This window comes from Colias eurytheme, chromosome 27, assembly GCF_061535395.1.
Source record: "Colias eurytheme isolate Ceu_HAF_F1 chromosome 27, ilColEury1 Martin Lab GWU primary, whole genome shotgun sequence".
NCBI classification, from domain to species: Eukaryota; Metazoa; Arthropoda; class Insecta; order Lepidoptera; family Pieridae; genus Colias; species Colias eurytheme.
This window is the reverse complement of record NC_143006.1, coordinates 6,048,894-6,071,190: the sequence shown is the minus strand read 5'-3', so window position 1 is coordinate 6,071,190 and position 22,297 is coordinate 6,048,894. Positions and strand designations below refer to the sequence as shown.

General features: G+C 32.1%; 1 protein-coding gene and 1 long non-coding RNA gene across 2 annotated transcripts; one reads left to right on the top strand and one right to left on the bottom strand.

Annotated features, from left to right (window-relative positions):
- Nucleotides 1–631: 631 nt before the first annotated feature.
- On the bottom strand, nucleotides 632–1,750 carry LOC149896939 (uncharacterized). Its single transcript, XR_016458284.1, has 3 exons — nucleotides 1,736–1,750; nucleotides 1,093–1,335; nucleotides 632–797 (listed from the first exon to the last, which is right to left on the bottom strand). It is a non-coding gene; the product is annotated as an uncharacterized LOC149896939 (long non-coding RNA).
- A 2,500-nt stretch (nucleotides 1,751–4,250) lies between these two features.
- On the top strand, nucleotides 4,251–20,943 carry Rtf1 (RNA polymerase-associated protein Rtf1). Its single transcript, XM_090117286.1, has 19 exons — nucleotides 4,251–4,418; nucleotides 6,166–6,283; nucleotides 6,610–6,810; nucleotides 7,464–7,527; nucleotides 7,935–8,054; nucleotides 8,898–9,079; nucleotides 9,630–9,722; nucleotides 10,650–10,828; nucleotides 11,442–11,553; nucleotides 12,777–12,903; nucleotides 13,422–13,527; nucleotides 13,953–14,084; nucleotides 14,329–14,457; nucleotides 15,070–15,182; nucleotides 15,994–16,162; nucleotides 17,703–17,801; nucleotides 18,398–18,496; nucleotides 19,964–20,075; nucleotides 20,504–20,943. Exons 1-19 carry the CDS (start codon nucleotides 4,350–4,352, stop codon nucleotides 20,608–20,610), a joined length of 2,331 nt encoding a protein of 776 aa, XP_089973412.1. The 5' UTR covers nucleotides 4,251–4,349; the 3' UTR covers nucleotides 20,611–20,943.
- The last annotated feature ends 1,354 nt before the right edge of the window (nucleotides 20,944–22,297 follow it).

The following is a 22,297-nucleotide window of genomic DNA, read 5'->3' as shown; positions in this document are numbered from 1 at the left end:
GCTATTATGTGTTTCTAATTTATAATAATATTGATGACAATAATTACAGGTAGTATGTGACTCTGACCTTAAAATCTGCGATATTGTGTGTCACTGGAGAGGAAGTACACATGATTCCCGCATATATAGAGAAAGCTCAATAAAGCGGAGGTTTGAGGAGAATGAATTTCATGGGAAGCTGATTGGAGATAGCGGGTATCCTTGTACTTCGCATCTTCTAACACCAATATTAAGACCAAGGACACAGGCAGAAGAAAAGTACAACCTGAGTCACATACGAACGAGGAATACTGTAGAGCGTTGCTTTGGGGTGTGGAAGCAAAGATTCCGCATACTCAACGAAACAATGCGAGGGTCTCTGCAAGTGATCAAGACCACTATTGTTGCTTGTGCAGTTTTGCACAATTTAGCAATACTCTTTAATGAGTCTATTTTAAATCAAGGTATTTGTGCAAACTAATATGTAAACAAAGTATATTTAATAATGCCAATACATAAAAAATAAGCATATTTTAATTCTTTATTTTGTATTTTTCTAGATCCTTCAGGCCTTGAAAATCAATTATTAATCGATCCAACTATCCCTGATAATATAGAAGATGAAGACGAAAATATAAACAGGGCCAGCTGCTATAAGCTCTTGATCTTCAGGCGGAGGACTTGGTGGCGGAGGTCCCCCGCCTGTCATGTTTCTTGCCGTTCTAAATTTGTGTTCCGAAGCCTTAGCTTTCTTCAAATTCCTCCACTGATTTTGTATTTGGCTTAAGTCCCTTTTATGGAGTGAAATGATATTATAACTGAAATATAAATACAATAATAATGTTATTACACTGTAACAATTTATTAAATACAAGAAACTGTTAGAATAAGTAAAACTAAAATAACCAAGACAAAACATCTTCCCATGCAAGTTTTTTTGCTGTATTTGTATTAGTCGACGTATCCTTATTCTCTAATATAATATGTGCTCGCTCGAGCACTAATTATTTTCGAAGCACTTTCTAAAGAGCAATATATTATATTTATTAATAAGCATTAAAACATGTAAGGAAATAAGTACATTCTATTAGATTTCTTGTGTACATTACGTACCTTATCCTCCTCACTCCAATTCGTCGAACGAGAACGTTTATTGATCATTGAACTCATTTTAAATTAAAACTGAATTTGAATTTATCAAAAATCTCAAATCTGTACAAATGTTTGAAATTTGAAAGTTATCAATATCCTGTCAGTTAAACGTCATACAAAATAAAGTCTACCATTCATATTTGTCAAAAAGTACATTTTTAGTCAAGTTTTACGTGAATAGCGGGTTTTATTTCGATAATGTTACTAGAAAAAAATACATATATTGACGTAACTTAGTTGAGAGACTGCTGAGATAGATTTATAAGTACCTAAGATTATTTTAATCATTGTTTAAGGAGTTGAGAGTTATTTAACTGAGAGGTGTTTATGCAACAGATCAGTCAGTTTTTATAAGTAAGGCTGGTAATTTTTTACGACATCACATTAGAAACCTCAAAAATAGCAGTACTTCTCCACTATTTAATGGATGTTATTATACATATAAACCTTCCTCTTGAATCACTCTATCTATTAAAAGAAACTGCATCAAAATCCGTTGCGTAGTTTCAAAGATTTAAGCGTACAAAGGGACATAGGGACAGAGAAAGCGACTTTGTTTTATACTATGTATAATATAATAATGATAGTGATAGCACAGTATTACAATATTATTTCCTACAGTAAGGAAACGCCTTTGATGTCGCGCGATGCCGCCGCCAGCGTAGGTACTTACGCTGCCACACGAAAATACGCTAGGGTTGCAACAAATGGGAAATAAAACAATTGTGATTATTAATATTATGATGAAATCATTTATTCATATGTACATTCAAAATAATTGCGATTATTAAATCTGATGTAATCATTTGTTTATAAATATATAATTACAGATATTGCACTGCTAAATATTATTTACGTGGACACTTTATTTTTGGATGTTCTTAATTGTATATTATACCATTTAAGAAGTAATGCATTCGCATTGGGATGTACAATCTGATTAGAAAATAATGAGGACAACATTTACATAGCTTTGATTTTAATTCAACAGATACAATTATTAATACAATCTTTCTGAAATATTGTTTCCTTCTGGGATTTCAATGTAGATTTACATCCGTAAACGGAACAGTTTTTGCGCGCCATAATAGAATATGTAAGTACCTATGTATAATAAAATTATTACACAAAAAATACGACTGCGTCGTCCTTTCGCGATAGTTAATGCAAACTCAGCGTGATTGCATTAAGCGGCCCGCGTCGCCCGACCCCCCGCCAGTTCCCCTCCGTTTCTCTGCACAAGTACATTCGTCGCCATACTGTAGGAAATATGGTGATACTGTGGTGATAGTCCGGCTAACGAAAGATAAGACTGGAAAAGGCGGCAAATTCAAAAAATCATCATATTAAGGTAACCTAATGGTAACTTAGGTTATAGTTGGAAATAAAGTTTTGATACTTTAATTTATTATTACGAGCTTTGTTTTTTTGAGAGATTAACAACCTCTACAAACTCTTCATCTATATAATATTATATATATGTAATCTGGTACAGTTATCTGATACAGATAAAAAAAAGAACAGCTAGTGAAAGTAATAAAAAACATAATAAAATACAATTAAATTTTGTTTAATCAATATAATCATATTAAATCTAAAAGCCGCGTTCAGCCGCGAATAAAGAATAAGAATCACTATCATTATCTCTGACATCATTAACTCTTCCATTTCTGCAGTTATTCCATCTTGTTTTTTTTGTACTGCTCTTCAACATGAATAACATGGTTCGGTCATAGAAGAAATCTCGTTGAGATACTGATTTTGTGTCTTTAAACATTTTGAACGGACAGATCGTTCAATTTTATATTGTTGCTTTAATAGTTTATAACTGGATTACTGGTATCATCCATGCAAAATAATAATAATAATATTAAACAAATCATATAATGTGCAATGCAATCAAGATGAAAAGTATCAAAATATCAAGTCACACTGTGTGTTTTTCCTTGAAAACTACATCTCTTTCAAATTGTTTCTTTTTAAATTTATTAATCATAGTTTAAAGTTTTCGTCATGTTTTCAACTCAGTTTTCAATTATTAGAAATCACTAAAATCCTAAGCTAAAATCGCAGAAAATAAAATCACTTTGACAAGCTTTGACACATCAACAACTCAGGTTTTAATGACAGTTAACTGTTAAGTGTTGCCAAATAAATTTTCGAAATAAAAAGCCAGTCTCATCTTTCGAACCAGACGTGACTAGTATAGATTTATTTATTGATTTAATAAATGAAACGATACCAATTTAAATTTCGCGCTGTTTATGTATGATGTGCGCATGTCTTAATGCTCTAAGGCGCATGCGCAGGTTTCAATTATTTTATAACTAGTGCCCCGGCTTCGCCCGTGGTACATATTTAGTATCCTATATCCTTCTCCTGGCTCTAAACTACCTCCCTGCCAATTTTCAGCTAAATCGGTTCAGCCGTTCTTGAGTTATAAGTGGAGTAACTAACACGACTTTCTTATAAATATATAGATTTTAATAAAATAAATAATTTAACAATTTCAATGATGGACCTATACGGACCTAACGGTAAAGAATACGATTTTGATAAAATTCGCCAATTTTGATATGGATGAGGTGCTAAAGTGTAATTTTTTTATACCCAAAATTAAAAAAAAAATATTTAAAAAAAAACTAAAGGGGACCTAACGAAAAAATTGTGGGACCTTATAGGACCTAACGAAGACCTATAGATTAAGGTCATTTTTGACCCAAAATTCTATGGATGGGGTGCTAAAGTGTAATTTTTTTATACCTAAAATTTAAAAAATTATTTAAAAAAAAACTAAAGGGGACCTAACGAAAAAATTGGTGGACCTTAAAGGACCTAACGGGGACCTAACGATCAAGGTCATTTTCGACCCAAAATTCCATAGATGGGGTGCTAAGTTTGCACTGGTCAAAAGAATGACATAGAATTACGTTTATTTAGTAATATGTAAGGAAATATGCACTGCAATTGTATAAAAAAGTATTGTATTGTTATTTGCAATTTTATAAAAAAGTTTTCGAATATAATATTTTTGCAAGAAGCTTGCAAGAAGCTCAAAATCTGAAATCATAGACTAGAGAGGCCAGATTATTGACGCAATAGGTACGCATCCCTATTTTGTTGGTGTAATTGACGGGCGAAATAGTTAAGTCGTAACGTAAAAAAAGTCAATCGTTTAGTATAGTACAGAATTTGTAGTATTTCTAAATAACTGTGAAATGGCTAAGAGAAAGAATAAACCATTAATTGATTCAGATTCTAGCAGCGAATGTTCCGACTTAGATTCTGTGAGTATTTGAAAACAATCTATACATAACATATAAAGTTAATGATACTGTTCCCGACATTCTTTCTGTATTTTTTGCGCGTATCCAGGCCAAGACCAATGTCGTTTGGATATATTTATCTAACGCGCAATACCACCAATACATTAACTGAAAAAAACATGTTAATTTCGTCGTATATTTGTATCAACGCCTTTTCCAAACACGATGTTTTTATATAAAAAGAACGTTTAAAATGTCCTCCTTGTGGCGTGACTCATGCAAAACATAAAATACAATCACTTTCTACGCTCTTTCTTCTTAATAATATTAGAAAGTTCTTAAGATGCAACCCAGGCTTCTTTGTGATTCGAATAGTAGGAAAAAATCAGTATTCGATCTACCAAATATCATCTTTTCTACACCTATCCGCAACATTTGCATCAAGCAATAAATATTAGCTGTAAAAACACTCTATCATTTTAAACTTGTTTAAATTGGCTATATAATTCGTTTTCAGTTAAAAAATTACATCATGACATGAAAACATTGCAGGGAAACCACAAAATCAATGACTTTTCTACATATTGCTAACCCTGATAGTGTGATGTTAAACAGCAATTAAAAATATGATTTTTTTAATACAACTGGATTTATGACATATAAAACGAAATATTTAAATTCTTGTCTTTGTACAAACTGCAGCAATGAAGGAAAAAGACCAATTAATTGGTCTTGTACAAACTTATTGTTTAGGTTATGTAATATATGAAAAAACAAAAACGATAGGTATATTTTATATTTATTTAAACTTAAATGTGAATTATTGATGTATAAGTTTGTTTAGTAACAAAATTGAACAATCTATACTAATATTATAAAGCATAAGAGTTTGTTTGACGCACTAATCTGGGGACGACTGGTCCGATTTGAAAAATTCTTTCAGTGTTAGATAGCCCATTTATTGATGAAGGCTATAGGCTATATATGTACCACAAGCGAAGCCAGGGCGGAGCGCTAGTATTAGATAATAATTTCTAGAATAAAATAGAACATTCCCAGACAAAACCAATTGTAATAGTGCAGTAGTATTTTTAAAACTTTACTTATTATTAAATAAATATGAATGTGTATTAACTGCATTAACTGCTCAAATATGTAGTTTCTATGCATTCTATGATTTATAAACCACATCTTGCACACATTTTTTCAACATTTATCACAAATTATATATTTTATATCCCTATGTAATATTAACATTAAAATCTAAAAAAGGGCAGTGGTGGTTTTTAACTTTAACATCAAAATGGTGGATTATTATGTCATCATGATTATTATGTACAATATGTATTGTGTCTTCACTACATAGTATAAAACAAAGTCGCTTTCTCTGTCCCTATGTCCCTTTGTATGCTTAAATCTTTGAAACTACGCAATGGATTTGATGCGGTTTTTTTTTAAAAGATAGAGTGATTCAAGAGGAAGGTTTTAGTATATAATTTATTAGGTATTAGACAAAGCGGGCGAAGCCGCGGGCGGTTAGCTAGTATCAATAATATCAAGTCATTAATTACCTTCATGAACATACATTTGTTGTATTGTAAAATCATACAAATAAATAATTAATATAGACTATATTTATATCTTTGTATATGTAATATGTATATAGGTAAACTCTAATATATGCACAGCAAGAGAATCCATAACATCATTAATATTTTAATAATATCGTATCATATTTTAGTTGATTTTTATTTCATACTTGTTACAGCAATTTCTAAACCTCGCAAAAAAGAAAAAGAAGCCTGGTGAATCTCCACCGCCCTCTAAATCTAAAGGCAAATCGTCAGACAGTGAATCAGATTGGGACGATGATGATAAGAAAGGTGGTGAGTGATCAAATTTTAAGGCTTATTTATTTCCTAAGTAGAAATGTTAAAATGAAAGGCAGAAGACACGGGTTCGCATCCTGCTTTGTGATCAAATTTTTTCTATTCTCTAAAAATACATACTGCATACATCAATTTATAAACTCTTAATTTTAAATATAATTTTTATTGAAGTGAATAGGTGTGTTGAGAGTAAAATTTCAAAGTCGCATCATGGCAAAACCGTTCAACGATTTCGGTCACTAAATCTTGCTAAACAAGTTTCACTTCTGGCACGTGTGCTCGGCACACACACTCTTTTTTTAATAATCTATTATACTTTTTAGATAAATCATCATCATCCGGTTCAGAATCGAACAGCGATGCTAAAAGCGACACGTCCCGTAAGAAAGAGCCAGCGAGATCGTCACGTAAGAGTTCCTCAGACGGGGAGCGGAGAAAGACAGAACAGACGAAGGAAGTTAGAAAGAGTGTGGATAGCGCGGGGTCGGGGAAAAAGAGAGATGTTTATAGCGAACCGGAAGAGGGTAAATTTGTTTGTTTGTACTATGTATTATGTAATCCAACTAAGAATAGGTATTTTAATAATCTTTGTGTCGAATGTCGTTTCAAAAATATGATTCACATGCAAATACTATTTGCATTTCAATAAGGGCGGCCGTACACAGACTGCTTCAAGCAGTTGAGTCCGTCGGCTTGAAGCCGTGACTGAGCGGTGAACTATGGACAGTCATTCACAAGGACTGCTCGAGCCGTCCGTGTACATCGCTCAGTCGTTAACTGCTCAAGCTGCCCGTGTACGGCCGCTCGTGTTTATTCTTATTGAACTGGGTAGATAAAATAAAATGATTGAATTTGAATAAAATGACATTTACTTAAGGTTTTATTATATTTTTCATATTTTTTTTTTTTTTTATTATTCATATTGGACAACAAAAAACATTGGACATAATATAGTGGTGTATAGATAATATTATAGTCAGTCAAAGTCTGTGGTGTTTGAAGTATATCTGTGCAAATAAAACAACAATAAATTACTTTGGTGCAATTTCAGAGCGCATGCACAAATGAAATAGGAAAAAATTTATCATATTCTTATGACATCAGATATAAGTAATTCTATTCTACATGACTTTTCATAAAATAAAAATAAGTTTATAATAATTAAAATTATTTTTAGGTGAAGTATCGTCACATTCGTCAGATAATGATTCCATCGACTCGGAGGAAGAATTTGACGATGGGTAAGTGGTAATAAAGTACAGAATTTTAGTACAATTGTTTCTCAGTTTTAGCATCATAAAAAAGTAAATTAATTTAGTAGATTAACATTAAATATGAGCCTATTTCTAAAGTAAATATGAGTCAGTTGTTTGAGGAAAAATGTGGTAATAAATACTTTTGCAAATAAATTTTTATTGAGATTTTTTGAAGTGAAAACTTCTTTAGCGACGTTGAGCACTTTTTCTGTAATGGGTATAAAATCTTAATCGCGTCAGGACACGTGACCTGATCGAAAAAGCGTAAGACGGATACCATTCCAAAATATCAAACATGCTGAACGTTTAATCAAGTTTTCACTTCTGCCGGAACTCCCGGAGTGCAACCCGTATTTTTTTTATTCTTTGTTTAAAATTAAATATTTTCTAAGATACGACGAAAACTTGATGGGCGATGAAGAAGACAGGGCCAGGTTGGCCGCCATGTCGGAAAAAGAGCGGGAACAAGAGATATTCAAACGTATCGAACGACGCGATTTGATGAAAACGAGGTATGAATGTTTTTTTTAAATATTAAATTATAGTATGTACTTAGTTAAAAATTTTGTAAGTCAATTACCATATCAACACACATACCAAGTGTCGCTTTTAAGTACAGTGTGTGTGTATTGGTAGTGTATAAAATGGTTGATAATTTTCATGGTTCTATTATAAACACTCTAATAAATAATAATCCTGAAATAGTATCATGTACTAATAAAATAATAGTAATTTTATTTATTTAATCACTATATCGAAATTTATTAAACTGCATTACCAAAGATGTGATTCTGTGTGTTTGTCAAAAAATGTTAAGTTAATAAATCGCAAATATCAGAAAATTTTAAATAATAGAAAAATATTCGTGATTTTAGCCTTCGCCTTACCTTTATTCCAACATTGACGGGGTAATTATAGTTCAAAATGTGAATGTGCTTTTGTTTAAAACACTAAAAAGAAACAATGTATGTGGATTGAGTACCTTATTTTTATGATTTCTAAAATATAGTTGAATCATATTACGACGCGGTTGGCTCAGTGGTAAAGTAACTGCCTACTAAGCCGACGGTCCTGGGTTCGATCCCCGCAAATATTTGTGTGATGAACTCAATTATTTGTTCTTGGATCTGGGTGTTATTATCTATAATATGTATTTATTAAATATTATATTTATCGTCGCCTAGTACCCACAACACAAGCCTTAATTGAGCTTACTGTGGGACTAGGTCGATTTGTGTAATAATGTCCTATAATATCAAAAACACACCAAATAGAACTTACATACAATTAGTATATACAGTACAATTAGTATTGACATTATACATGTATTAGTAAGTAATTTCCCATTATTCCAGATGGGAAATAGAACGCAAGCTCCGCCTCGCGCGTCGCTCAGCCGCGGAACGAGGCGCGTCCCCCGGCGAGCTCGCGCGGCGCCGCGAGCGCAGGAAGCAGCGCCGCGCCATGAGGCAACAGCGGGACACTGTGCATGCTATGAAGGAGGCTGAGGCGAGGGAGAAGGCTAACGAGAAACGGGGTAAGAAAAACTGGACCGGAAAAGTGAAAAAATCTGAGAAAAGTGAAAAAAAGTGTTATAATGTGCAAAAAATTGAACAAAAAGTGGTATTTTCTGATGTTTGATTTTACGCGAGTAAATTAATACATTAATACATTTAGAAATTAAAGACTTTTTAACGGATTTTAAATGCGATTTATTCATTCTCCCCGTGACCACGCTCGCTGTAAAGTGTTCGAAACGTCGGGAAAATAATAGAATGAATAAATCGCGTTTAAAATCCGTTAAAAAGTCTTTAATTTCTGAACAAAAACTACCAGTGAAAAAGCTTAAAATTTGGCATAATGCGGTTAAAACAGTGTATTCTGAGTGTTAAAAGAGATAGTTACATAAAATTGAGTGCAGAAACGAAATGATATTTAAATTGAGATTATTTATTGCAGGTGTCCAAAATTTGCCACAGTTATGCAAGCAAAAACTTACGAGTCAATAATAGAAATCAATGTTTCAATTAAAAATATAAAACTAATTTGCTTGTTTAGAAATGTCTCTATTTAATTATTATTTACAGAATCAGATATAGAAGAGCCGAAAGAAGAACAGACAGCGAAAGAGAAGCCACCGCCCAGTCCCGGTGAAATTGCTGACGATGGTAAGGATTCAGGTAAGTGAGTATTAGATTACTTTAATAAAAATTATTATTGACGTGACAACGTCTTATAATTCGATAGAGCCGGCTGCACGCACGAAAAAACATGACTCATGCGGCGTTACCTCGCTCTGAGGCGTTCCATGTAAGGCTTGAAGTGCGAGCGAGAGCGCGGAACGAGCGACAAAGAAGCACAATCGGACGTTGTCACGTTCAACTATCGTCAGTAGACCGTCTTTACAGACAAACAATTTTTTATTGTCTTATAGTGTACCTGTATTAAGAATTAATTTTCTCTCCAAGTACATATTGATATTTATTTTATAATAAATTGTTTGTTAACTTAAAAAAAGTAAATTGCGTGCGATACAAACACATTTTGTGACATAAAATTATAAATAGTGTACATAAGATGTCACTTGCTACTGAGCCTGTAAAATGTGTAATTTGATTGCTGTTTACATGGAATTTAATCAGTGCTTATACCAAAGCATACATGTTTGTCCAGGAATAAATTCCTTTCTAACATACTTTTGTAACCATCTTTTTAAGACTCGATTTTGACCCATTTAAAATTATCAGATTTATTCCCACCTTTGCAGTACACTTATCAAGAAACAATGACAATACAATGATTTTATTTAAACATGTTTTGAAGTGAAACTTCTTTATCGGGGTTGGAAAAAAATTTAGTGTAACATTTTTTCGTTACGCGTGACATTTTTCCGTTACGCGCCATCTTTTTCTTATCCCTACCACGCGTGATTCGACGTATTTCTGTAAAGTTGCATATAGTAAATTATTTTTTGAAAAATGAGGTCATAAAGAAGTTTTACTTTTGTACAAATTTTTTTTATTATTTTTTTTTGTTTTAAACTATTTTTCGTCTCCATACATATTATTCTTCCATTTCTATATATCTACATAATATATATTTATTAGATCGAGCGTTAGACCGCAGCGGCTCCCCGTTATTCGGCGCAAAAAGCGAACGAAAGCGGAATGTCGACGAATCTCGAGTCAACGCTATGGCCGCCCTCCGTGCTCAGAGAGACGCGAGGGCTAAACTTAGTGAACATAGACAGAAGAGACGGGAGGAACAGAGGAGGGAGGGGGACGATGTGAGTATAGAAAAGAGGAAAAATGATATATTTTTCGCTTTTTTGCGAAAAAAATTGTGGAAAAATGGCAAAAATGGTGGAAAATGGTGCATAAAACATGAAAAAGGGGGATATAGTGTGATTTGGGCCAAAAAAGTGAATTCTTAGGAAAAAATGGGGGGTAATATTGGTATATAGGCAACTATAATGATAGTAAATAGTAATAAGATAAGTGTCAAAACGCTGTCAGCGCAATAACACCTCTGTGCATGTAATTTTAATTATTCATGTAAAAATATAAATTTACCTCATGTTCCAATAAAATTGTTACACAACATGTCGACTTATTAATTTCTATATACTGTTAAAAAAATCTAACAAGAATATACTTCCAATTATCATCTCAAAGTATTTTAAAAACAAGTGTCTGAATGTTTTTCTTAACTCAAAATTTCAAATTATTAATTTCTATACAAATGTAGCAACAATAGAGTGACGGTCGAACCGTACGATAATTATCGTACAAATACGATAATTTTGTGCCTTGATTTCACTTTTACCGTGGTTTCATAAAACCACACAACATTTTTTTAGTATTAAAATTCAACAGAGTACATTTTTTTTTCTTTTACAGGACGCAGACGCAGAAATAATCGGCGGCACAAGCAAGCAAAGTGTCAAGTTAAAAGCGTCAGATATTTATTCTGACGACTCGGGCAGCGACTCGGACGATAATAAATCGCAAGGTATGAATTTATTTCATTATTTTAAAACATATGAAAACTAACAAATAATTTTTAACTGTTTAAAAATTCTTACAAAATATAAATAAAGCGCAAATATTGGAAAATTATTTGTAACAACTACAATTTAAATTCCGCGTGCAAAACATGTCCAACAATATAAAATTTAATTCAGAAGAATACTATAGCAAAATCAATAAAAATTTCTGTTAGTATATATTCTACATAATTTGTAACTCTTTCTTTAATATTCGAGATTGGTTTCAACTTTCACTCAATTTGCTATTTTATCTGTATTTTGGACATAACTCTATACTCTATGAATGCAATTTTTTTTAATACTTACCTGTTTGACATTTCTATAATCTATGGCTAAAAGCGCGGCAATATTCAAAAAAAGAATTGATGTAGAAAAAGTTTCTTGCTTAAACGCGGTTTGCATTTTCTTATTTGAAATAATAAAAAAATAAAGTAAATATAACTAAAATGTTTAAAGAGTAGAAAAAAATCGATTACGAGGCGGGATTCGAACCAGAGATTGCTCTTTTATCGAATTATAATATAATAGTCCAGGATCCTTCGCCCATTTTTGCACGTGATTACTATCAAGCTAATTTTCCGTGAGTAGCTTTATTTTGATGAGACGCCCAATAATTTCATGTACGAAACTCGATTGTGGTAGCTAACAGAGGTAACAAGAATAAATGTGTTGATTTGATGGTTCTCAAATATTTATTATGCAATTTGTAGGACAATATGTCTGTTGAATTATATAAATATTAACGAAGTGAAAACAAAAAAATCAGCTGGCTAGTAATCATTTATGATGACCTCGTTATCGATACACATTGGAAAGAGGTGACTCTTTGACCAAACCATAGATTTTGTAGGACAAATATTTTTTCGAATAATTTAGATACTTACTTAATTATCTTGATATTGAACAAAAAAAATTCAGTTAGTAATAAATATTTGAGAACCATCAAATCAAAACATTTTATTCTTGTTACCTCTGTTAGCTACCACAATCAAGAGTTTCGTACAGGAAATTATTGGGCGTCTCGTCAAAATAAAGCTACTCACGGAAAATTAGCTTGATAGTAATCAAGTGCAAAAATGGGCGAAGGATCCTGAACAGCTATAACTCATTAAAAATATATATTTATAAAGCATTTGAACGCCATAAAACAAAACTATAAAATTCAAAAAGAAACAATCATCACCAGGCCGCCGCAGTTCATCATCATCATCTTCATCATCTGGTGAAGAACCGGAGCCGAGAAGGGAACGGGAACAGGAGGAAGTCAAATATGCAGATACTAGGGATCAAATTAATAAATTACGACTTAGCAGGTAAAACTATTCATTTATAACACGCTTTTATTACCTTCACCTGTATGTTTGTATGTAAGCGACACCTTAGACTCGATTTTGACCCACTTTAAACAGACAGATGTAAGTCAAACTTTATATACTTATTAAGGACTAGCTGTGCTCCGTGGTTTTACCTGCATTGCTCCGCTCCTGATGGTCTTAGCGTGATGATAAATAGCCTATAGGCTATAGCCTTCCTCGATAAATGGGCTATATAACACCCAAAGGATTTTTCAAATCGGCCCAGTAGTTCCCGAGATTAGAGTGTTGAAACAAAAAAAACAAACTCTTCAGCTTTAAGTAATTTTATTCTCTGTTTATAACATAGTTGAAATTATTCCTTATGTAAATATTGGAACATGTTTTATATTCAAACCAATACATACATACAAAACAAAAATCACTGAAATATCTTTTAAAATAAATATATTATTAATCATCTGTATTCAGATTTATTTTACATACCATAAGCAACTAATAAGATGTTTTTATTTCAGATTTAAATTAGAAAGACTAGTCCATTTGCCTTTCTTCGCTCGCGTCGTCACAGGATGCTTTGTTAGGATCGGAATCGGGAATAATAATGGCAATCCTGTATATAGAGTGAGTGAATTTTTGTTTATTTATACATAATAGAAAAATATCACTACATAGTATAAAACAAAGTCGCTTTCTCTGTCCTTAAAAACTACGCACCGGATTTTGATACGGTTTTTTTAATCGATAGAGTGATTCAAGAGAAATGTTTTAGTATATAATTTATTTGGTTTTAGAAAAAACTTCCTCTTGAATCACTCTATCTATTAAAAAAAACCTCATCAAAATCCGTTGCGTAGTTTTAAAGATTTAAGCATAGAAAGGGACATAGGGACAGAGAAAGCGACTTTGTTTTATACTATGTAGTGATAGTGATGTAGTGATTATTTTGCTAGAATTGTGGTATTTACAAAAAACATTATTTTCCTTACAGATTTATCTCCTTATAATACCTTGAGTTATATAAATAATTTTTATTTAATTTATAACAGGTGGCAGAAATAATAGACGTCTACGAAACGGCTAAAGTATACAACTTAGGCAATACTAGAACGAATAAAGGTTTGAAATTGAGACACGGGACACAGGACAGAGTTTTTCGATTGGAATTCGTTAGTAATCAGGTAAATAGAAATGTTTTTTTGTATATGTATATGTCCCTTTTTGAAGTGAAACTTGTCAAATCGCGTTGAGAGTAAAATTTCAAGGTCGCCGTTCCAATACCGTCACGTCATGTAGTAAAAGACAACGATTTTGGTATCTTTGAATCTTGCCAAAGTTTCACTTCTGACACGTGTGTTCGTCACATGCACGCATTCATAGAAAAATTGTCTTTTTTTTAAATAAATGTATGTTTTTTTTTTGTAGGAATTCACAGATACAGAGTTCCAGAAATGGTTCAAGGCTATAAAGGACGCGAATAAGAAGCCGCCGACTATGGATTTTGTTCGAAATAAAATTACTGAAGTTAAAGATGCACTTATGTATGAGTTTAAGGTAAAAAAAAAACTATAGACTTTATTTATATTTGTTAATTTTAAAATTAATAGTTGTATGATAAAAAGTGTATTTACACGGAATTTTCGACCTAAATTGTTTATCAGGACAAAGTATAGCTTATTTTCCAGTGAAAGTTGCATTAAAATGGGTCCTTAATTCACCTAACCTGAAAAACTGACAGATTGAAAAGAATAATATTGTTGTAATGATTTTTAAAAGTACAAAAAGTTTATCACCGGAATATACAGGGTGTAATCGTTAAGTGTGAATACAATCTCAATATTAATATAAGTCCCATAAATATTATTTCCCATACATTTTGTATATGGAGCGTTTAATGTAACATTTTTGTATATTTCTCGTTTTATTTTTAAAAATTTATTACGGCCATTTTACTCATTAGGTTAAGTACTTTCAATATCAGTTTAAAGTTTTTTTATATCTGTAATAGTTACGGAATAATCGCCTGTGCACACTTAACGATTACACCCTGTATAAAATTAAATTTACCTTAACGCTAGCAGTAAATACCAAATATACAATAATAGAAATGGTTTTAGAAATAAATCAATTACAAAAAAAAAGATAGATAAATAAGATAAATTTCAGGAAGAGGACGTAGAAAAGATAGTCGCGGAAAAAGAAAGATTCCGCTCGCATCCGACGAACTACGCTATGAAGAAAACACAACTCATGAAAGAGAGAGATGTCGCACAATTGAGGTAATTAATTACATACATACATACAAACACAATATTATGATTATGCATATTATAAGTAAAAAGGTGTAGATAGGTTACCAACACAACATTCGATTGACGTCAAAGTGAGATGGCATGATTTAACTATCGCGAGCGAGAAAGAGACAACTGAAGTAAATTGTGGCCAATTAGCCACATTTGGAAGTTTCACACTCGGAGCGCTAATAACCTATCTACATCTTTTAACTTATACTATCTATACCTATACATATTATAATTAAATCGTAGGAAAGTCAAAACTGTACATTACATATTTTTTTAAAAGAATGCCTGAGGCTCTACTATCGATACCGAAGCCAAAAATATAGTTTTTAAAATGTTTGTCTGTATGTATGTTTGGGCTAATCTCAAAAAGTACTGCATGCATTTAGTTTAAATTTGGTACAGAGTTAGCTTGGGACCTGAGGAGCAGGCGGAGAGCTGAGCTAGTCACTTATATAAGCAACTTTTTCTCCATAGATACTGCTTTCCGAGTCGGTGGTAAATGTTAAAATATGTTGTGACGATTCAAAAGTGCTTTTATAAGAAGTCTAATTGAATTAATAAATGTTTTAGTTTGTCAATAATTTTTCCTTCAATTGATTGTTTAGTTTGACTAAGTTAGCTGCCAGGTTGATGTTTTATTTATTTACAATTACAATTTTCATAAAAATTATTAGTACTACATACTTCTATAATATTTTAATTTGTTAGTAGTTATTTGTTATTTTTACGCAAACCATTATATTTTTATTATTTTTCTATTAAAATAAACTTATTTAACAATTTTCAGAGGCGACGAAGAACTAGTAATGGATTTAAATGCAAAAATACAAGAATTGGAAGACAGAGCCAGTCAATTGGACAAAACGCGAACGTCGTCCATACAAAGTATATCGTATATAAATAATAGGAACAGGAAATTGAACGTGGAAACCGCGGAAAAGGCTATTATGGAAGAGGTAAGTTTTTGTACGAGTAGACCGTAAAAGACCGGAGTAGACGGGAGTAGACTAGTAGACTAGTAGACGGGAGTAGAATAAGTGGTTATAAAGTATAGGGAAAGTACATTAATTTATTTTGTAAGAGTAGACCGTAAAAGACCGGAGTAGACCGGAATAGACGGGAGTAGACTAGTAGACCAAGTTGTTATAATATAGGGAATGTTTATGGAGTAAATAAGTTAACTAAATTTGTTTATAACGAGATATTTAATAATTAGAACTTTGCAAAATCGGTTCAGCCGTTATAAAGATAAACAATTTTAAAGTTTGTGTTATGGGTAGAGATATTAACTAAGATTGTCGTTTACCATTTAAATACAAAACTATTTCAGTTAAGAGATTCGTTTATTATTGGAAAGCTACTAAGCAGAGGCGGCTCGTGACAAAATTTTATGGGTGTTCACTTGAAATAAAACATTGAAAATACATGGTGTAAAGGTATCAATAAAATTACTTATAAAGGAAATACATACGTCTTTCTTTTTGGTGTGCAAAAATATCTATAACTTAAAGCGACAAGACATTCGTAAATGTCTGTTGTTGCTTTCATCACAACCATACAACCACGGTGTATTCACATAATATTGTTCGGATTTAAACACACGCGTATATGTTTTCGTTTTTGTCGTACATTTTTGCGTAAGGTCAAGTTCAGGCCGTGGCAGTCCCTTAGCTTTCAATTCAAGCCGAATTTGTAACGTTTTAACACACTTTTTAATGAACGCCACAATATAATTGTTAATTTTCACACTCACAAGTAATACTGATACTTAACTACAGACTATTTCAACACGTATCTTATGATTTTAATTAGAAAATTCCCGAATTTGCATTCGCGCGCGTGCATTGAAGTTGACTCGAGAGTCGAGTGTTTGTTTATAATATAGAGAGTGGCAACCTCGCGCAATCGCTGTCCTGTGTACGGGCGCCCAGGCGCGGCGGTAAAAACGAACCGGCAACGTTTGCGGGTGCGGCGCTCCGAATTTTGCTATTTTTCCATAGAAAATCTTCTGTTTCACGCGCGCAGGGCACTGGCAAACCCTCTCTTTCACTCCTATTGGATTTCGTATTAGGAAATGTACTAAATATTTTTTCATTGGAGCGCAATCGTGAGCGCTCCGCTTCGCGCGTTGCTGTATAATACAGTATTATTCAGGTGTATGGAATGATGGATATATTCATTGGTATTGACAGTAGTTTTTTACGATTACGATTGATTTTAAATAGTAATAATTAATATTAATAATGAAATTAAGGGGTATGATTTTATTATAATTATTTATGGGAGTTCACTGCACCAGCGCTCCTTAGGGCGAGCCGCCTCTGCTACTAAGTAATTACTTATCCTTTTTGAACAGCATTAAGCTGTATTTCTTTACTTTTTTTTAAATATTTAATCGAATGCTTGTTATATTGTCATCATTACAAACAGACATTACAACCAAATTAATTTCCTTATATATTATTATTATTATTCGTATTATTTATTTCTTCACAGGTAAAAGCGAACAAAGGTAAAAAGACAGACGATCCATTCACAAGGCGACACACAAAGCCGGTAATGAATTTCAAGTCACATGTGGGCGGACGGAGTCAGGTGAGATATTAGCTATTAGTTATTATTAGTTATTTAATAATAAAACACAATAAAATCAAAAAGAGTGTGTGCCGGGCACACGAGTCAGAAGTGAAACTAAACCAAATTCCAAAATCCATGACGTGACGGTATTGCCATGACGGCACTTACCAAAAAACTGCTGCATCTGAAACTCAGCGGATTATCAATATACAGGGTGTAATCGTTAAGTGTGCACAGGCGATTACTCCTTAACTATAACAGATATTAAAAAAAAAACTAATATTGAAAGTAATCTACCTATAATGAGTAAAATGATTATAATAACATTTTAACAATAAAACGAGAAATTTGATATTTTTGGTTTTACGGCATTCAAATGCTTTATAAATATAAATTTATAAAGAATAGAAAAAATTTGATCACGAGGCGGGACTCGAACCCGCATCCTTTAGAGTTTAGAGCGATCGCTCTGGCGAGTGATCGAATTTTTTCTATTCTTCATAAATTTATAAAACGAGAAATATCAAAAAATATTACATTAAACACTTGACATCACTAAAACAAGTTTAAAATCCCTTAAAATAATTTAATTTCTTTATTATTTAATAAAACAGGAGTTAGAGAAGAATCAAGAAGAAGAAGCGGTCGCGCAGAAACAGAGAGAGGAAGAGAGTAAAGTAATTAAGGAGAGACAGGAGAAAGAGAGATTGGCGGTAAGATATAGAAAAAATAATGTGTGCGTGTACTAGTGTACACACGTAAGAAGTGAAACTTCTTTATGACCTTATTTTTCAAAAAATAATTTACTATATGCAACTTTACAGAAATACGTTGAATCACGCGTGGTAGGGATAAGAAAAAGATGGCGCGTAACGGAAAAATGTTACACTAAATTTTTTTCCAACCCCGATAAAGAAGTTTCACTTCAATAATTATTATGGTTGCAAATATATCAATCATAATTAGCCACTCAAGTTTAAGCGAGATCAGTTAGAAAATTACTGTCGCTTTTGACGAGTTTATAATATTCACTAGATTTCCGCCCGTGGCTTCGCCCGCGTTTTCAAAGGAAAACCCGCATAGTTCCCGTTCCCGTGGGATTTCCGGGATAAAACCTATCCTATGTGTTAATCCAAGTTACATTTAATATGTGTGCTTAATTTCATTGCAATCGGTTCAGTACTATTTGCGTGAAAGAGTAACAAACACAGACACATCCTCACAAACTTTGACATTTATAATATTAGTAGGATTAGTAGGATCCTTACAAATATTATAAAGCTGAAGAGTTTTTTTGAACGCGCTAATCTCAGGAACTACTGGTCCGATTTGAAAAATTCTGTCGGTGTTAGATAGCCTATTTATCGAGGAAGGCTATAGGCTATATATCATCACGCTAAGACCAACAGGAGCGGAGCAATACGGGTGAAACCGCGGAGCACAGCTAGTATAATTATAAGGGCTGATTTTTCAATCCTTGGTTAATACTTATTCGTCGAATAACTTATTAAACTACCATTTCAAAAATGTATTCTTTGCCCGTCTTTGACAGATTACGGGTGACATTTTAATATTATCGTGTAATACTTTATTGGGCGGATAAGTTTTAACCACGGATTGAAAAATCGGCCCTAAAAGAAAAATATTATTCAACAGATAACCGACATTTATTTGTGAAAATGTTTTCCGAAATAAATTTCACTTCAATTTTAACATCACTTTAACCTGAGCTTTAACTTTCCCTTAAAGCTGAACTTACAATTTACACTTACACCACAACAAGACATAGTTTTTCACTTCAACGTGTCCTTTTCAACTTAACGTTTCAGTTTTTACTTTAATTCTATTTTTTAAGTTTACCTATCACTTAAACATACGCTCCAATTTTCACATTCACTTTAACCCCACTCAAACCTAAATTTCACTTTAACTTAACTTTTACTGTGATACTTTAGAAATTTGGAGCATTCAAATGCTTTATAAATATGAATTTTTATAAAATAAGATTTCGCCCCTGGAAGGCAAAATACTCGAGTTCGAATCCCGGCCTCATGATCGAATTTTTTCTACACTTTCTCTTACATTTTAACTTACACTTTAACTTACACTTACACTTACACTTTCACTTACACTCTAACTTAGACTTTCACTTTAACTAAATTTAACTTTACCAATTACAGCAAGCAACGGAAGTAGAAAGAAGCAAGCCGCGAGAGAAGAGCTCGACGGACAACAGTCTGTACTCGTTGCACGATTTTGATATTAATATTGATATCGATTTGCCTATAGCTAGTGAGTATTTCTAATATTATACTATAATTGATTTTAGAATATATTTAATTGACAAATACCTATTTTTAGAAGATTGAGGCTGAAAAACTTAATTAATATGTATAATGTTTATTCTAAAGCTTAAATGTGTGTGTGTGTGTGTGTCTAAACCATCAAACAACATGTTTATGTACTTTTATTTCTTGCTACTAGTGGTATTTATATTTCAATTAAAGAATTTCTTATCTTACCTATAAAGTATGTAGTTTAGATTTAAGGTTGACTAAATGTTTTCTTCAAATTTATAAGTTAAAAAACGTAATTTTTTTAATTGTTATTTGAAAATAACATCACAGAAGCAATCTTGTACTGTACACACACATCGAAAAAATTGATATAATTGGTTTTTATATATTTTTTAATATTTTAACATAATTTTTTATCCACAGGAGCGGTAACAAGCCAGCCGAAGCAAATTACTACGAAAGTGAAAGAAACAGGCCCGAAGCGATCTTTGAATCTCGAGGAATACAAGAAAAGACACGGGCTCATATAGTATTGCTTTACTAGTTTAGACGCGCGTGTTTGTTTAGTTTTTTCATCAATAAATATTTGTTTTTGAAGTGAAACTTCTTAAGAGTAAAATTTCAAGGTCGCGTCATGGCAATACCTTCATGGAGTAAGGATTTTGGTATCTTTGAATCTTGCCAAAGAAGTTTCACTTCTGACACGTGTGCTCGGCACACACGCTCTTTATTTTCTCTATATTTTGTTGTTTTAGCTCTCACACGCTTAGCTTTGTAGTGCAATTAAAATGGAATATTTATAGTTTTTCTATATAATATGCAAAGAAAACATTGACGTAAAATATACAACTAGACGTCAAAAATTGTCCAAATCAAAACTCTGCCTGTGCGTGTATATAGGCAGAGTTTATAACAAGCTTATACTGAAAATTGTCCAAATCAAAACTCTGCCTGTGCGTGTATATAGGCAGAGTTTATAACAAGCTTATACTGAAAATTGTCCGAATCAAAACTCTGCCTATGCGTATATTAGGCAGAGTTTTCTTATAAGCGTTATAATGGACTTTGAACGTTACTGCCACGGAATAAGGTGTTTATTTCAATGTTTTATACAAAAATCGGACAATTTTTATACTTTTAAATAGGCAATAGTGAGTCTAGTTGTATATAATATGGATTCATGTAAAAGCTGGTTATTTGAAGGCAAAAATATGTTTCATTGATGGTAGAATGTTTGTGAATGAAAGAAAATGTAAGTGTTTTTTTTTTGTACGTGATTACTTAGAAATTTAAGACTCACTGATTTTAAACACGATTTATTCATTGTATTTATTTTACGACTACCGTGATGACGTCTTCAATTTCTAAATTTAACATTATCATAAATTATAGATTGAAATTAAAAATTGATAATTTAAATTTAAATTAAATAATCAATTGAAACAATGTAAGTATGTACAAAATGCAAAATTATACGGAAAATATCTGTTCATATTTTTTGTTAAAATGTCATTTTTAATATCACACACACTTTTTGGAAGTGTTTCACATGTTTCGTTGCGAATTTTCTCAAATATTCTTACATTTACTAATTTACAACTGTTTGTATTTTTTATTTTATCAGTTACCTCTATAAAAAAATCTTTGGTATAGAAACTAACTTTTAAAATACTCATTTTCACCTGATTCCATAAAAAAATAGTCTTCACATTCTAAAAGCAAATTCTATTCTAAATAAAACTGAATTATGTCTTCCCAAAAAAAATACCATAAAAAAGCTGTGAAATAGATAACAAAATATACAGACATTAGTATAAGTAAATAATCAAAACTTTTTAAATGAACACGCGCTCTTAGTATAGAAAAATATGTAATATTTATCGTAATATATCCATAGTGTTTTTTATTTCATGAACAAGTATAAACAATTTTATAGAACTCGTATTACAGAATATTTCGAAAAAAAAATTAAATGGACGAAATTCACAGAAAAACGTCAAAAACACGAATATATTTTGTAATCCAAGAAATATGTAACAATCTTCCAAATATTTTATTAACTACCTTCATTTATTATAAAAAAAAAATGTTGTGTGGTTTTATGAAACCACGGTAAAAGTGAAACTGTTCGAACGGTTCCGAACACTGCTTTGTGTAGCGCATGTCGCGTGACGGTCGGCTGCCGAGTAGGTATACCTACTCGGCAGCCGCGATACA